Genomic DNA, 19,590 nt, shown 5'->3' with positions numbered 1-19,590 from the left:
CCATCGGAGAACACAAGTTATTCACAAAGATTCATAAGTCATTGTTCATTACATTGCATGCGCAGATTTTTGTAAGTGTACATTGTGTCTCGTAGGTAATTATCACGTTTTTTTACCGTAAGTATGTCCAAATATTCTACGAAACGCATTGACGTCTCAGCGTCGACTCAGATAAATAAACATTTGACAAAACCGCAAATGACACTTTCAAAAGACCAGCAGAAGCATTGCAATGACGAAAATAAAATTAGTCATCACAAATTTAAACAACACGGTTTACCGAATCTGGATGAAAAAAAAAAAAACAATAGACACCAGTAGATATACGCTTAAAGCGGTGGTGACCGAGTGGATCTGCATCCATACTGATAGAAAGGGTTACAAGGATTTAATTACAACTTAGGATTTATATACAACTGATAGAAAGGGTTACAAGGATTTAATTACAACTTAGGATTTATATACAACTGATAGAAAGGGTTACAAGGATTTAATACGCATTCCCCCAGGAAATAAACTATATTTGGATTTCGTACATCTATTTGGATTTTTAAGTCTGTAAATCTTTTGGATGTATACAAATAAATAATATTATAGGACACAAACTGACTAAGTCCTACAGTAAGCTCAATAAGGCTTGTGTTGTGGGTACTTAGACAATCATATACATATATAATATTAATATATAAATATTTATAAATACTTAAATACATAGAAAACACCTATGATTCAGAAACAAATATTCGTCCTCATCACACAAATAAATGCCCGTACCGGGATTTGAACCCGGGACCATCGGCTTCATAGGCAGGGTCACTAGGTACCTATACTCAGTACTCACTACCTATCAAAATTATTTAATAGTTATTTATTTAAAGATTTAAGTATTTGATAGTTATTTATTCATTTAAACATCTTTGCTAGTTTGCACATAATACAACAATGTACAAATCGAGAACTTATTTAAATGCCAAATGGCATTCACTACCAGTCAACCATAGGGCCAAACAAATGATGATGAGAGTTCACTGTGATTGGCAGGTCATTGCAGGCAATAGCAGGGAATAAATAATAAATATTAAATATATACATAATAAACACTCTATTGTATAATATTCATATCAGGGCTCTGTGGGTATAATTATTCGCTTAGCTAAACGAGTAAATATCCTCACATTTAAACATCGTGCACTTATGAAACAAGCAACAATATAGCTGCAATACGAAAACCGCGTAAAGCAAGGTTTGATAGGTGCACCGCGCAATTTGTTAGTCGTGATCACAGACACGGGCATTGAATAGACCATGCAATGCTCTCTTTCGCGTGTCTAATCTAACGAACACTGCAAAACCTACGAGTATGCCGTTAATTTTCGATGTTAAATCAGATAATTTTAGATGTTTCCTAGTTTGTTTGATTTAACTCAAAATAATGTACTTATATCTCTATGATTTAATATTGTTATACAGTCAAACATCTTTTGCGCTTTGGATGTTTTTGTGACATCACAAGATACGTCTCACTTATCAATATAACTGCTTTGAAGCGTTAGTAAAATATTATATCGATAATAATCATACAATAATTTAACGTAATCGTTTAATCCGTCCATGTAGTTTGATGTGAAAATCATCATCATAAAACATCGCTCAATGGTCGCTCCTGATCTCCATAAAAACATTAGAAACCGTGGTCAATGCGATATCTATTTAGTTACTTTTCTGTGGGTGTGATGTAAGAGGGCTGGCATGGGCGTACCTAGCGAGATTGGCTTAGAGTTGGAGATTGCAAGGGTATTTTAGACTTTGCTCACTACCCGTATCATTTAAGCAGCCAATTAGAAGGGTAAACTCGATTTGTTTTTATAATCCAACGATATATTTCCAAGACACCTACTTTTTAACACCTACTGCCGATTTTTTTAAGCGATACAATAAAGTACTTAAGTATAGGTGTTGCATGTGTCAATTTTGAATACATAAACGTAACCTTGCCGTAATCTACGAAGGCCATGCACAGGGGCTGGCTGTACTCGTGACCACTCTCCATCAACTGCTTTAACCGCATGAATGCGGTCTATCGTAGAAAATCCACTCCGGAAATCAGCGTGCTGGGAGGTTGGCATTCGTTGAAGAAACGAGTTAGGCGTTTGCACCTGGTTGCACTGAACTTTTGCAAAGAGCTTGTATATAGTACGTATGGAAAAGGAGGTTTATGGGACGATAGTTATTTAAGTTTCTTTAGATAAGCCAAATCTAAAAAAACAGAAAGCATACGATTCAGATTTTTGTTTGGTTTCAAGACAGAACCATTTATCAATTGTGGGTTTTGTAACCATATTGCTGAGATTCATGACCTTCTAAAACATTGATAGCCGTACAAAGTTTAAATGTGTGAACGCATTTACAGCAGTTATATTTAGGTATGTACAGCGTACGATTGCAGCCAGAGATAATTACTGACTGGAATAAGTTTGCGGTCCCCAACCTGTTTACAAAAAATTGTGCTTTATGGCCTCTGGTTTAAGGTACATTCGAGGTCATTTATACGAGCGAAATTCCAATTAAAATATAATTTTACTTATATAATTTGCAACATCCACGGCCCGAAAACGTAAATAACAGAACGTTATGAGCGTTATGACATTTAAAATTGTTACTTAAATGGATATTTGCGCGATTTATTTAACGTATGATCCAACCTAGAGCAAATTGACAAAACCCGATAAGAGTATGTTCATTGTAGGGTTCGGTACACAGTTTTTGATAGTTCAATATGCCGATGCGAGTCCGACATGGTCTACCGCAGGCCTGACATACGGAACCCAAACATATATGTACATATGTAAGTCTTGTAAGGCCGACAAAATAAACTAACACCTAAGTAAGAAGTCCGCCTACGCTATGCAAGCCAGCACTAAGTAGAGGTATTTCTATAAATTCAACTGACGTTTTTGACCGTTTGTTTATTGGAATGGCATTTGCAATGACAAAGAGTGACAATGTCTTCACTAATGTAAAATTTCTATGAAAATATGCCGTTTATAATGACATTCCGTTCAGTGCAGTTCGTTTGTCAGTCGGGGCAAAGGTAGCTTAGACGATCTCTAAATCTTTGACGAATTTTTGCCGTTTCTTTCATTTACTTCTGCTAACAAAGTAATTCAGGACGATGCTATTACCTTTAGACCAGTGGTTCCCAAAGTTGACTGGGCCCACCTAACAAAAACTGTCATTTTTGTGGCCCAACTCTTGGCCGCCTTAAAAAGGGGGTATAAAATAGTACTGGTGAGCTGCTGACCTTCAGATTTCCTAGTGGTTTCAGGGCCCACTCAATATTTTGGGGAATGCACTCGTGCCTGAGGAAGGATTCCCAAAGAATCCGAAACATGTCGCCAAAAGCGACTAAAATAATAGTGAGTGAAACCGTACTGATCAAAATAGGATGACTAGTGTTTTAATTTAGATAAGTAGGTAACTAGGTACCTAATTAATGATAAATCCGCTGTATGGTTAGTTCAGAGCCGGGCTGTAATCACTGGCTAGTTGTTACGAAGTCGTGATTGGAAACGACCTTACCAGTAAATAACATAATTGTTTTTTTTTAATGTCTACCTACATGAAGATTACTAGTGATTCCTAGGAAAAAATCATAAATATCATAACTATAGTGCTTAAATTTCCTACATTGTGTAGCTGATATAAGTACGAGTAAAGATGGTTTTTTTAACGTCTGATAATGCATTAGCATTAACGCCTCGCGTATATATTAACGCGAGATAAATCTACGTAGGTACTGAAGCGCTTTTACAATGTGGGAGCAACTCCGAAATAACTCCGATACCTACTAAGAGTACTAAGTATTTCATACATTTCGGTCTCTTTTTTATCATATTTTCTAGTAATGTTAGTCATAAAATTCGTTTGTCCCTATCCGTCATTTTTTCATTTTTGTTTGTTAAATAGAAAGAAACAAAATTTAACAGAGGTTGCTAAGTTTTATGAATAATCGGATAGAGACTAGTTTTTATAGCTTTTAATCCGACTTATTAAGAGAAAAGGGTAAATGTTCTTCAAAAGTAAAGGCCTTTCAACGTCATTGTGTACAAAATGACATGATGATAACGTTAATCAGTTCGTTAATTGTGCGAGTTGCAACCTGCATGAAATGTCTTTATACTAATGACATGACACAATGTTATAAAAGATTAAAAATCTTAGCAGCATACGACTAATTTAATGTACGTATTTGAACCTGTTAGCAAAAATTATAGCATAAGATAATAATTAAATTGCCCATGTTGGTTATTGCCACGTTATTGCAGTTATGAGTTATATATTATTAAACATTTAAGTAGTAATTTTGGAGCTGAAAATGCGAATGAATTACTCATATTTATGATAATGAGCTTTTTTTACCTAATACAAAAAGTTTAATATTTTTTAACTAAATCGAGCAAAACAATAGGCAACATTAGCGGCGGTGTATTTTTTTTAGCTTTAAACTTTTTTAGCTTTAGCAATTATATTGTTATTAACGATAATTCAATTTAATCATCTTTACCTATACATATCTACGTACGTACGTTATAATTGACATAGTTCAATCATAATAAGTAATTACAAACTGTTTTTACACGCCAATCAAGCTATTTTGGAGCCCGGAATAACAACAGCCAGTAAATTATAAACGACGGAGTTTTAAGATAACAAAAAAAACTGGTCAAGTACGAGTCGGTCTCGCATTTCAAGGGTTCCCGTATATTACACAATTATTATCAATTGTTTTTTGTACGTGAACACCACGTGAAATGTATTGAAAAACCCGAATGGGTCAGATCACAAACCAGATGTAACCGGAAGTGTTATGGCACGGTGGTTTTATATCTCTGCAACACTGCAAAATAGTTTGGATAGGAAGATTAAATGCCGAATAATAGTACGAGTACAATTGTCCAAATGCGCAGACCGAAGGCCGAACTCCGCGTAGGGCTGAAGGCTCGGAGCGTCCGATGGGTTCGCGCTTCCCACAACTTTATAGGAGTTTGTATAGGAATCGAAATTTTTATTTCCAAAATGAAAATTTCCTTTTTTGTAGAAATTTTCCAACTTTTCGGAATCTTTCCACAAATTGCACATCTGTAATTGGAACGGAATCTAATTGAAACAAAACGAAACGTCTACTTTTTAACCCGCCGTTTAAATATGGTCTTTGTTCTGTAATTTCAATATAGGTATGTATTTGTAAATGTGACTTAAGGATGACTCACGTTAGACCGGGCCGGGCCCGGGCCGAGGCGTCCGACATGTCATTTTCTATGACGGCTGATCGGTGATCACGTGGTGGTTTCCATAGAAAACGAAGCGCCGGAAGCTCCGGCCCTGCCCCGGCCCGGTCTAATCTTAGTCACCCTTAAACGTTTCTGAAAAAATCGTCCAAATAACTTTTAAACAATAACTCCAAGTATTTGTTAAGCTATTAAACAATGGCAATACTATTTTTTTTAATTTTCTAATAAACACATGATATGAAAAAATCGCAAATATAGCTCAGCACACAATCGCTAATAGCAATACGTACACCGCAACTGCTCGAGGACAAAACAAAATCTTGCAGTGGCAATCTACAGTTCGCGCACGAGGTCCGAAAAAGTGAAATAAGCCACCCCACACTATTTATAGTTATAGCGTCTTTTGAGAGTGGGCAAGTCAGCGCTATGGAATATGGCGTCGCTGCGCAGTTGCGCCAATGTTGCGTCGAGTCGAGCAGCAGCCAGAGTTGACTAGAGTCCGACGCTCGGGAGACGCTAGTGTGGGGTGGCCCTGAACCACTGATACCGCGCCAGGCACCTTGCCCTTCCTAGCATTCCAATTCTAGGGAATTCGTGCGCGAACTGCAAAGTGAACTCGCTATATGCGTATATTCCTACTTAGAACAAATTTGCCTTTACTTTAAGTACTGACCGCTCCGGGGATGCCAGCTGATATGAAGAGCGCCAGCGTGTCGGGCCACGGCAGTAGCTTGTACTGCTCCCACCACCGCTTCACGATGAGACTCACGTAGAAGCCCAGCACGAAAGACATGGGTATTGACTCGCTCTGCGCGCCGAAGTACTGCCGGACTTTCTCGAATATCCTGCAAGTGTCAAATTGGGTTAACAATCATTTCACAAATAACAATAAAATTGATAAACACTCAGTTAACAAACAACGTTTAAAAAAATTATGATTTCTAAATACGTTTTTTCATAATAACAAAAACCTATTTTTAACTAGAGTCCGTGTAAGCTAAGTACCGCACTTTGCACCGACTTGAACAAACCAATGTGGGAGTGTCATTGCAAACGACATATTTAAACATAAATTTGAATTTGATGATGACATTCTCTCACTTTGTCACTTCAGAGTTAGCTTAGTCCGACCTCGTTTGACAAAACCATTTACTTGACAAAAACCCACGTTACTCTATAATCTTAATCGGAGAACAATTCATTGATCGAACATATTCAATTCAACTATTGTTAAATGACCATTTGTGAATCGTTTTTTGTAAAATAATAGTCAACCGTCAAATTGTTTAGCGTAAAAATTTCGGCGAATTTAAACATTTGTAGGCGTAACTGGTTTCACCAGTGATATCCATTTAATCATTTTTTAGAAATACTCTACAGCCGAAGTGTTTAAGTAGTTCCATGACTGCATTCCAATTCCAGTCTGTATATATATATTTTTTTTTTTAAAGATAGATTCTTTATTTGCAAGAATACTTAATTCTAAAATACAGGTTTCCATCGTAAAATGCATTACAATTACTTGAACTTTTTCTCTATTAACTGCTTACCATCAGGCGGGCCGTATTCTTGATTGCCACCGACGTGGTATAAAAAAAAAGGTGACTACCTAAGTACCGAACTAGAAGATTTTGTTTACTACGATGACTTTTTTAGGTTACGGGGCCAACATGAGTGATATTTAGTTGCCGATAAAGCAACATTAAATTAAATTAAATTAAATTTTGCCAACACCACATCACATCATCAGTTAAAGTTAAAACGTGATATCATTTAGAGAAGAAAATATGCAAATGTAGTTCGCAGGTAAATAACTGACGTCAGATGAGCAGGTAAAAGAATAATTTTTAAGAAAAAAACCCGACCAATGGGGGATGCCGGTGAAAGATTATTGTTGATGGTGCACTCTTAGATTCCAGACAATGAAATGAAAAAGACGGCATTTTTTGCCTAATTATGTAGAAAAGGAGGTAAAACCACCCACTTTTCTAGAAGCATTTCGTTTCTGTGAGGATTGCAGTTCTAACCTAACCCACTTTTCTAGTAGCATTTCGTTTCTGTAAGGGTCGCATTTCTAACCTAACCTAACCCCTTTTCTGATACCAGTTCGGTTCTGTGAGGATCGCTCACTTTTCTAGTAGCATTTCCGGGTCCGGGTCCGGGTCTGGATTCGGATCCAGGTTCCGGTCCAGGACCATGTCCAGATCCGAGTCCGGGTCTGTGTCCGGGTCCAAGTTTGGGTCCGAGTCCGGGACCGGGTCCGGGATTGGTTCCAGGTCCAAGTTTGGGTCCGGGTCCGTAACGAAGGGGACGAATCACCAAACACATCATTATGACATTTATGACGGATTAAATTTTAGGCATATCTCAAACACTATGAAATGCAGGGCCTTATTACCTTTATTAGCTATAAAGCTTTTATCATTGCAGTGGATGACTGCTTCGAAATCGAATAAATCTAACTGAGGGGCATCGATGTGATTTGGTTAACATACAGTCGAAAGTTTTAATTTATGACCCATTTTGTACCTTGTTACAGTGACAATAGTATGAGGTCTCTAGCATACATTAAGAGGATAGGGGACGATCGATTCTCCACACAAACGTAGTCCTCATTTTCCTCCTCATATTGACATTAAATTAAGTATAGAAAATATTTTAACACAATATGATATATTTTAATCATAGCTATGCCGACCGACCGACCGTTAGACTTTTTTCAATTTATACTTTATTATAAGAATTAGCTTTTCAAAACTTGTATGAAACCTGGTTTTCGCTCCTAACTCTTATAATAATATAATATAATCTGGCGGAACGTGGTCAAAGAACTCATCATCACCGAAGGCGACGGTGGACTTCGCGGGAATCTATGCTGCCGCGGCGTCTGGGATGCACAGAGGGAGGCGTTATTTGATATCCGTGTCGTCGTAGACACCGACTTTTCCTCTTATATCTCACGTCCAGTAGCATCCGTCCTAAAATCCGCCGAAGAAGAGAAAAAAAGAAAATACTCGGAATGCCTGTGAAAAGCGTCACGCAACTATCACTTCCCTCGTCACATCCGTCGATGGAGTCTTCGCTCCGCGAACGTCCACCTTCATCGTCTGGGTGAAGCCATCGCTGACCGGGTGGGGTAGTGTAGTGCAGTGTAGTAATGGGCTGGCTAAGCTCCAAAATTATGATTTCGCTCCAAAATTATAATCCGAGCCACCATGTGTGTTCGTGGGACACGGCACAGATTCAAATCCATCCATTATTTCATCGGTTTCAATGACGGTGCAGCCCTATCCAACCCGTCTACCTCTACCCTGCACTAGCGTTGTGTTTTTCTTGTTGCCCATTTTTGTATTTTTTTTTTTATAATTATATATTTTTGATAATGACACTTGTGTAAATATGCTAAAATAACTTTATAAATAAAGGTTTTCCAGGCTAATTAAAAAAAATCTTACCCCAACTGTTCGAAAAGTACTTTAATATCCAAAGAAAATGGGGTCCACGTTGGCAAGGAGAAACGATCACGTGACGTCATTCCCTTTCCTCTTAAATATAAGCTAAGTTACGTTACTAAATAATGCAAGGTTTAATAGATTTTTAGAATTTAAGAATCAGTATACAAAGAGATTTTGTATAAATATATTTATTTTGTAGAACATTTAGATGTTGACAGTAACATAGATATATTTAATTGTCGATAAAATATATTTCTACGTCACGTCAGTTTAGTATAAGTGCCCCGAGTTATCCCAGGTTTGTTGATGACTAACATTTATTTAATCTTTTTGTATATTTTTTCGAATAGCGTTATGTTTGTTTTTTATTGTTCCGGCTGGTAAACTAAGTCGTTTTTATACTTCTCTATTAGGACGTTGAACCTGTTGCAAAAAAGCTATTTAGGATCCCGATCTTGGTTATTCAGTTTCCAAAATGATCTCTTTTGTGTGACACAGAGTACACAATGTGACACCCACGTTGCGTTGCGTCATCCAGGGTTAGCCACTAAATTGGGGTTAACCGGTTAAGCCCGGAGTTACCAGTACAATTTAACCCTGTGTTAATGGTTAACTACGAGTTAGTGGCTAACCCTGGTAGGTGCAAGTGGCCCTTAGTGTAGCAAAAGGTTTTCAGTTAAAACTAATACTGCGCTAATAAATAACCAATTAATTTACTCTTGATGCCTATTTTAGGAAAAGGGTTGATTATATATTTACTGATTAGTTTGGTGATGGTTGATGTACTGAAACGACCATAGAAGACAGTATCGGAAAATATAGGAACCGTTATAATACATATGTACTTCAATACTCGTCGAGCTATCGCTGACTCAGACCTTAAAAATGCTCCCAAATAGTAAAAAATAAGGAACCAAACTGCTTAAGAAAAAATCCATGTTATTTCAAGGTAAATATTTAGTCGCAGTCAAGTATTAAATAATTATATGAATTGTAAGTAATTAAACTAATTAGGTTTGCTCGCTTGTGGTTTGTCGAATTCTGCGGCGACCGGTTCCGTAATTATTCCGATTCTTAAATGCCTTTGCATATCTACGCTGAGCGCCCCGATTCGAACAATGCTTATAAGATGTCACAGCGACATGATACTGCTCTGTCAGTGTCAAAAGTGATCAGTATAGTATAGCTGTGACATCTTATAAGCATTGTTCGAATCGGGCCGGAGAATACATGGAATAAAACGTCGCTCGTCGAGTTGCCGCACGTCAAATGTCAAGTAAAAACTGTCTACCAGTCAGTTGTTCGAAACTGTCACATTTTTGTTCTAACTGACAGGCTGATATCGTCCGGCGGACTGATAATCAGTGGGCCCCTTTATTAAGAAAATAAATGTTTGCTGGCCATACGTTACCGATAGGCTAGATATTTTGACTGACTTACAAATTACAAACATGAAAATATGTTGTTGATCGACTAAATTATACTAGGTGTAGGCACTATTAGTGCTTGAAAATGGAGACCTAGGCTCTCCGAAACATGTCGCGCGAGTGACTAAAAACACGTGAGTGAAACAGCTAAGTTAGTTAAGTTAGGTGTGTGCCTACACCTAGTATAATTGAATCGTTAATTTATTTTATAATTTCCATAATTTGTTTTTTATGCTAATATCACATCGCAAATCATTTTAAAGATCCCGCGCAATAAACTATATTTATCTACCATCAATTTATTCAAATTTAATTCAAACAACATTTATCCTTAGCCTTGGAATCATCCATGTGTTATGTAGATTGATGCTGATGACCTTGACACGATGACTCATATATAGAAAACTGTAACGGAACTCCAAAACTATTCCAAAACGAATGGTATGTGAACGAAGTTTGATAAGAAGGCTCAATGGACAGATAGACGGACAACTTCGCGCAAGAATACTGTGGAGGGACCCACGTCGGTTGTAGCACTTGTAGCGCACACCCTGCCGCTTCCTCAGCCACGGAATCCACGGGTTTCTTGTTTTAACATTACCCAATTACTCTAATCAGTGGCATCTGCAGTGGTCGTCAAGACGACTCAGCGACGGATGTAGACGAAGCTCAGATTTTTTACTTCGAGAAACGGATCATGTGACTGACACTTATCTGACACATATCACTGAAAGTTTTTTTTTCACGCTGCTGGCGCATTCAGCCCACTGAAAGATTACTCCGCCGCTGCAGCTTTGAATATTACCCAATACCTACACCATTTCCCGCTATAAAAAAAGTTGTTTTTGTTCAATAAAAGTTTTGATTGGCTAAAATTAAATTAAAATTATATATGTCAAACCTCTTGCGCGGTATTAAGTACTATGTATGCGCATGCGCACAGTGCAGTTGAGTCCCTCGCGGCACCATTCCTGTGAGGTCATTACACGGAAGAAAGAATGCGCGCCGTGGCTCATTATTACAAAGCTTTTATTTAACCTGCCCTGTGAGTAGGTATGTCAATATGATGTACGAGTATGTTAAATAATGTGTGGTGGTATGTTAAATTATGATGACATGGAGCTGACCTGATGATGGAGACAGGAGGTGGCAATGGGATCTAATTGTTTGGGGTTGTTAGAAATGTCTCGATGAGCATTAGTTTCATGTGTAAAGAATAGTCAGCGATAAAAGCTTGTACCAAAAATATATTTTTTTGCCAAAACTTATTACAAGCTTTTATTTAACTTGCCATGGCCTGTTAATATCACTGTATGTATGTTAGTCGATTAGTTAGTTTGGGTCAAATCTTGGAAGCCAAATTTGACCTATTTCCCGGTTTCCGATTAAACTGAAAATTTGCATACATTTGTAAGTCGGGTTAACTCGGGTTACAATGCAATATTATAATACCATCGAGCTGATCTGATGATGGAGACAGGAGGTGGCCTTAGGACCTCTGTGATGAAGCATCGCAACCTAATTGTGTTTGAGGTTTTTAGAATTTTCTCGAATTTTACTTGCGGTAAGAAAAGTACAGACAGCGATAAAAGCTTGTACCAAAAATTACATTTTTCCCAAATACTTATTATAGAGTTCTAGTCAGACTTCAATAGTCATTCTAGTTCGTTGGACAAAGTATTTCTTTTAACAAAACCATGACCACCATCTACGCCAAGGGTCGGCAAACAATTAAGTAAAAGAACGATTCACTAGTTTCACAAATTGTGAAGTGCTAATAACATATTCAGGACTGTATCAGAACTTTGTTATTGTACACTCAAGGGCATAATTTTCTAAAATATGTGTACGCTCTTACACCATAGACAATAAAGTCGTGTTCACATATTTTTGAGCCATTTGTCCGGATCGATATTTTCGCCTTCGACTGTACCTTATCTTTCGCTACGCAAAGGTGCAAGTAGCGCAAAAAATTCATAATAATCTGATTCTAATTGTAGATACTCTTTAGGTCGTATTAAAACGCCTATTAATCAAGAGCAATCGAGTCTTCAAGTGCGAAGTGAGACTATATAGTGAGAGGCGAGGCGAGTCGCGAGAGCCCATTACACTAGTGATCAAATATAACTATATTAAACATGCAAGGAGGTCATAATCAAGGCTGAAGGTTGTCATATCTACCTTAATGAACAACCGAAGTAAAAGGAAATAGTGATAACAAGACCAGTTTAATTATAATACTAAACAATATAACCTGTGCTCAGAAAAAACGCCCCGTAGTTTAAATTGGAAAATTCCTAACTGTCTGATTTTGTATTATCTTTATGGAATACACGTTGAAAAACACAAAGGATTTTAAATGACTTCAAGCTATAATTTCATTTCTCTCTTTGGTAAATTACGGAGATAATTGAAAAAAAAAAATGCAAACTTCCATGATCCCACTTATTTAACCTAGTAACTATTTATGAAATTTTGCATTTTGTATAAGTAGTGAATAAATTATATTTAGCAATGCGACAGACAGACGAATTTGTCGAGTTACAAGCTCATAACGATACCAATACAGTAGAATCGAATTTATGTAGGTTTTTTAGTAATATAATAAGGAAAAGAAGAGTCCACGTCTCAAATTAGTAACCACTGAATTTTTGCATACTGAATAAATTATATTTAACAATGTGACAGACAGACGGACAGAGTCGCACCATAAGGGTTCCTTTTTACCCACTATATCCCTACTATACAATAACTAATATTATATACTAAACTAAACCCTACTAAATATAATGTAACTATAAATAATGTAACTCTGTACGATTTAGATAAAATTTGGTATGGACTAGTCGTTTATAAAGCATTATTACCTAATATACAGGTTGATTTCGGGGTCGTGTAGCGTGATACTACAAGAATATATAATATTGTATGTATAACAGAAAAGTAATGATCAGTGAATAAATTTTTCACCCCGTAGCGAAACGGCCAAGTCACATATTTTGACTAAGGTGCAGAGTTTGTGAAGTTGCGGCTTGTAGAGTTAGAAGCTTGGCTCTACAATAACTTTTTGACAGTGCGCGTCATATGGTCGTCTTGGCAACATTTTACATTAAAATGTTTTTGGTGGGATTTCACTACTTTTTGTAGGTTATTATGACAATCTTCCATCCTCTAATTTAAAGTAAAGTAACGTATTTTATTATTTATAACAAAGGACTATATCAATTTTCAGACCTCTATTAGCATCAAAATTTGCGGAAGTCTAATACAAACTTTCAGTTTAGGGGGTAAAAGTTTCATGTTTTAGGATTTTTTGTTGTGTGATATATACAGTGGTACTACTAAACGAAATTAATAACTGGCTTAAATCTAAACTGGGCCCTTGAGGCATTGTACCAAGGTTGCTGGCGGCATTACCTGCTGCTGCGGCTGGTCGCTGTATCGCAATGCTCAGCTCAATGTAAGCTCAGAAGTCCAAACTCAGGGTTTGCTAACGAGCCGTGGAGCGTAGCATATTATTAGGTGTCAAATTGGTGGAACGAGTCCAGAACACCACGCTGCGCTCCAAAACCCAAATCGTCGATGAAGCTCGGAAGGCAGCCATGCTAAAATGGGACTGGGCTGGTCACGTCTGCCGAATGAGTTGTGGGGCAAAATCGCCACAGAGTGGGAGCCCGAAACCTCAAATCGGAGACTTGGCAGACCCCGCCGGCGATGGCGGGATGAACTAGACTCCTTTTTGAAGGAGTGGCCAGACACAGCATTGGAAAGAGATCTGTGGAGAAATTAGAGGGAGGCCTTTGCCCCGCAGTGGGACACGTAAGGGCTCCAAACATCATCATTGCAATGCTGATACGTTGTGCGAGGAAGCCGCCAGCTCTTCGGTCACCAGTTACGTCAACCAGACGCTTCGCGATTTCTGCAAACAACTTGTGCGCGCTGGGACCCCATGGACCTAAGTTCCAACTTCTTTGTCTTTTGTATGATATATATTAATTTTGTTGTTCTTCTTGTTACCTGTCGTGATTGTTTCACCGGATGGTCTCATCGGAAGATCAGCGCTGGAAGTCGCCAGCAACAGCAACCGCCAACAAACTTTTATACAGTTTGACGATTTTTTTTAAATGTTAATGTATGCTTTTTATGTTTAATAAGTCCACTATTGACATCATATCCCGAGAATATCTGGTATAATCCAAATCCAACTTATAAAAGTTCAAAAAAAACGACGAAGCGCTTCGAGAAAAGGTAGTGCCCTTGTGCTTCGCTTGGCTCGTCTTAGCAGATCGTATTGGTTAGATACATATGAAAGAGGGGGGAATCATTCTGACATCACAGCTTGCGTTTTTCACACAAACATACTCGTAGTTTTAACAATATAACTTAATTATATGTACTGCTGTGGGATCTCAATATCTTGGGTATCTATCTAGAGTATTTAGTAAATGGTGAAAACTGGATCGTTCGACGCATAGATAATTCATACGGGTAATACTTAACATGAGGTATTTAGGGAATGTGGTATTTCGGGAATTAATGGCATAGTAGTTATGTGTGTAGGCCATTAATAGTTTAAGTCCATTAGTATTGTATTTAGATTTTTCCAAATGCCTTTTTTTAGCGCCTGCACACTTCTTCGTATATTTGGCCAAATATTTGAGTTAAAATAGACTTAAAATAGTACAATAGTACTACTCGTAGAATGTAGAGAATTAGAAAAGTGATGCAGCTATAATTATTAGCCTAAACACGTCGAAGGGAGTAAGCGAACTTATTTCAAATATATTCGCAAAGTACTAGTCGTATTAGTATTTTATTGTCAATGATAAAAAACTATCAGTTTTACCTCACATCTAAACAAAATAATCGATAGATAATTATATTGTAGACAACACAAAAGTAGTGGTAGACAACTTACTTGAACTTTTGCCACGAACATGAATGCAATCAGTACAAAGTAGTTATTCTTTAGCTCTATAACAATGTATTGCTATCATACATAATATAATATTATGACAAATGCGTTGTTTTCCTTTGAGGAAAATCGAATAGGTACCTATTGGACTTGTAACTTTACATCAAGTTATCGAAACACGCTGTCGAAATGAGCAGCAAAAAATAACTTTTTTTTTGCCGCGTGACGGTTTTAGAAATCGACTCACTCGACGCTTTGGATTGTGGTTAAATGATCAAGTCATCGTGTTACTTGGCCATTTGCGGAAATACTGGCGAATTGACTTGTTAATCTGCATATTTAGATCAAATTTAGTGTATTACGTGATTTCATATATCGGATATCTACCGAGTGCCTCAGTAGGTAGTTATATAATAGAGTACGAAATAATAACTATACAGTTTTGTATGTGTAACCATAGATAAATAAGTAGGCCTATAATATAATAGAGTACAAACTAATAACGCTACAAGCTACAAACACGGCACTTTGGTGATCATTTACTATTTTTGGGTTAACAATGATTAGTTCCGTGTCATTTGCTTTAAAAGGATTGCAAAATGTATAAAAATCGGTAATTATTTCACATAAGAATGGAGTTCTAATTTTGGTGATCATTTATTATTTTAGTGGTAAAAATGATTTTTGTGGTGTTAAATTTTACTATATCTGGTGATCAGTTAAATACCAGCCAATAATAACTATACAGTTTTGAGTGTGTAACCATAGATAAATAAGTAGGCCTACTTACCTCTTTGTGGTCTAACTGACATTCAGTTAAATAGTTATTTGTTATACAAGGGTGCAAAGTTGTATTTTACCCGCGAGTGTAGAATTGAAACACGAGCAAGCGAAAGGATTCTATAGGTGAACCACGAGCGAAGCGAGTGGTTTTAAAATAGAATCCTGAGCGTAGCGAGTGGTTCAACACACGAGAAGTAAAATACATTTGCGCCCGTGTGTAACACAAAACTTTTCACCTAACTATAGCGAGGAAAGTGCAACATCCACAGGCGTTAGATCATCTTCATCACTGGAATCACTCATTTCTTTACGATATTATAACAGAAAACTCTGGAAGTTGTGTATTTTTACGCGAGTCGGTGAGAAAAGGTTTTAAGTAAAAAAATTGTTGACAATGTTGACATTTCTGATGTATGAAATGTCAACGATGCGTTTTGAAATTGCATCGACTCAACTTGTGCGTTCAGAATTATATTAAACATCATTATAAAAAAACAAAAGTTTCTTATGGAATTTTAAGGTTTATGACTTAAAATCGTTAAATAAAGCTAAATTTGGTATTTTTTATTAGATTCTCAAACCATTTATTTAATGATAATTAATATCGAACGAACCATTATCATGAGCGTTTTACGTTTTGTTATCTGTCAAGCTACTTAAACACGCTCCATCCAAGGTCAAATTACTTTCCCCACTAGTGGATAAAACGCGTTTTTCCCCGCTTGTATTGAAGGATAAACGACAACTTTCCGAGCTAGTGAGGGAAAAAAATATTAACTTGTAGCGCACTTTAAAATATCTTGACGCTGAACTTAATTTCCATGGTACTCAAAGTTACTTTTGTTGGTGCAAACATAACAGATGGCCAATAGTGCTTGTGTTCAGACCAAATTGAATGGTTATTAAATTATTACATTCGATTTTCTATCAAGTTTACTTCATACATCAATTGTTTTATTAGTTTTAACAATGTGTCTAATATTTCAATTAGCGACTTTAGGTACCTACTTAGTAACAACAATATTAATTATCTCGCTACAATAGCGTTAATAATTAACGTCTTCTATGAATACATACTTGAATATTTTTCCAAAAATATTATACGTTCATTATGAACTCGCGGGTGATAATTATAAGGTTCTAAGCTGGTTTAAGGAAAGGTTAAGTCGAAGGTCGCTCGCGTTCATTTATTTAAAACGAATTTGTAACCTCGGTGCTTTCTGTTTTAACTTATATGTTCTCACAAATCTGTTTATTTAACTTGTCAAACTAATTCATCATACAAAGTTTATGTTTATGTAGTTTGATGTATCTATAGTCTATGAGTTACTACTACACATATATTATTATGTTTTTATTATTATGTTGTCTTTCGGATTTATTAAGGCAATTCTAACAAGCCGATATTCAATGAGGCTCTTTTGATTTATTTATTACATATCGCGACCACCTTAGGTTCTCTTCTCTGTAATATTGCATTGTCGTCGAAGATACATAGGCCTACTTTTCAACTCATGAACCCATTAGAGAACCATGCAGGAAAATGTTAAATATATGAAAAATAACTATCAAGATTTAATTATAGACAACTATAGGTATAACTACATTAATAATATAAGGGAAAACCTATAATAAAAGCAACACTAAGGCTACCTTTTCACTGTTATGAGCAGAGATGAGAGGAGGCGTGCGGGAATCAACCAATGGCATTGGTTCTCTTCTTCACTGTGCTGGATTACAACATAATTGATTCCCGCATGTCTTCTCCAATCTCCGGCTCGGTGTAGTGGAAAGGCAGCCTTAGAACTGACCATCGGTCAACCTTATAATTGCAATGATATTAACAAATTATTAGTTTAGTTCTAGTTGTACTGTATCTGCATAAGTATAACTGGGATTGGATGGCCTTGTACACGCTGCTTAGACATGCAGGCGAACGAGTTAGGGTGACACGGACAGGAAAGGGTAAGCGATATTGATAATACGATAATACGTATTGATATACATATTACACGAATAACCAGTCAGTCCGAATGGATCAGGTGGAATTTGCAGGTCAAAGTCAAAATCTACAAAGGCACACTTGTATGTAGCTTGATAATACGAGAGTATGACAGTTGTACTACGATAGGACACGAGTACGATTTACCTATTACTATAAAATGTTGATTAATTGTACTGTTATCACTGTTGGCACGTGAAAATAGTAGGGTACTAACCACAGAATAAATAATACTAGGTACAGAAGGTTCACTCTCTAACAAAACGCGTCTGTTCCGTAGCGGTGCGCGGCAATTACTATGGCTAGACACCAAAATTGGGGTGAGCCTTATGTACTTGTAGCGACGCGACGAAATCGCGGAGTGAGCCACGCCTGGTACTACATATGTTTTATTTTGGTGTTAGTGATACTGAGGATTGCCGAATAACACGAGCTCATCTAAAAATAGCTGTTCACACCATCATTGTGATAATTTTTTTAACATCTCATTAATGCGAGTAAAACCTTTTTTTTTAATTCACCGGTTGAAGTTAAATTTATATCGATCTTGTTTTAGATTTTTCGTTGTTAATTAAAATGTGCATTTACGTACACGCGTACCTACTTATTTAATTGATTAAGATGCACTTTTAAGTTTAAATATATCCAGCGAGAACTGCATAACATCCTACAAATAATAAGATAAGTGTATGTTTTCTAACATAATCCCTAACAACTGTCAGCGCTAGGCGTCACGACTGTCATGCACGGTCATAATAACTATAATTATTATTTATTATTATATTGAAGAAGGTACCATCGTCCGCACTGTTAGCTGACAACTCGTAAACCGTATTACAAAGCCATACACTCCACTAATAGTCAATTGGTCAGTTAAGTGTGTCGCTGTTAGTACTTTGATGTGGTTTTAGAGTTCCGTACCCAAGGGTAAAAACGGGACCCTATTACTAAGACTCCGCTGTCCGTCTGTCTGTCACCAGGCTGTATCTCATGAACCGTGATAGTTAGACAGTTGAAATTTTCACAGATGATGTATTTCTGTTGCCGCCATAACAACAAATACTAAAAAGTACGGAACCCTCGGTGCGCGAGTCCGACTCGCACTTGGCCGGTTTTTTCTTAATCTACCGCTGACGAAAAAGCGATTAATACCCATCGACTAGCTCAAGAGTCGTAAGTATAACCTCACCTTAACTCAAGGGTACTATAGTAAGATAATTACCTACCTATGTCTTCCCTGGCAGACTTTCGCTGAGTTTTAACCGTTACATTAGTCACACTGTTAATTATAATACCTATTGCAACACAATGTCCTTTTCCATTTGTCGTTCTAATCTAGTGTTGGTCACAAGTCGAGTTGTGAATAAATTCTAGATTTGGAAGACTGCGATGTCGCGAGTCTTTTGAGTCGTGATTTTGTAGATTGAATAAAGACTACGTCATGACATATTAAGGTTGTACATTGTGTGAATATGAGAAGGACGTCACAGCCATTCTAAGACTTCATGTTACAACTACTGAACATTTTCAAAGAATTTCAGTTGTAGAAAATTCAAGTGACAAACAAGTATACATCAGACATCACACATATTCATACAACTTAGTTAACCGCTGTCAAGAAATAGTACATTTCGATCCTAGTGCGGAAAGTATGTCATTACTTCCCGAGTACAGAGTATAGAGACACGAGCCGCAGGCGAGTGGCAAGACTCGGGAC

General features: G+C 37.0%; 1 protein-coding gene across 3 annotated transcripts in view; it reads right to left on the bottom strand.

Annotated features, from left to right (window-relative positions):
- The window catches only part of LOC134754241 (bestrophin-4), a 70,291-nt gene that overhangs the window by 35,701 nt on the left and 15,000 nt on the right, over positions 1–19,590 (bottom strand). For 2 of the 3 annotated variants that reach the window (XM_063690433.1, XM_063690434.1), the window contains exon 3: positions 5,965–6,136. In XM_063690433.1, the coding sequence (XP_063546503.1) occupies positions 5,965–6,136 (172 nt within the window). Of the gene's footprint in view, positions 1–5,951; positions 6,137–19,590 lie in introns of those variants that run through there. The other variant, XM_063690435.1, reaches the window with a different exon arrangement.

Source organism: Cydia strobilella, chromosome Z, assembly GCF_947568885.1.
Source record: "Cydia strobilella chromosome Z, ilCydStro3.1, whole genome shotgun sequence".
Lineage (NCBI taxonomy): Eukaryota > Metazoa > Arthropoda > Insecta > Lepidoptera > Tortricidae > Cydia > Cydia strobilella.
The sequence above is the reverse complement of the archived record's forward strand: the minus strand, read 5'-3'. Positions and strand labels throughout refer to the sequence as shown.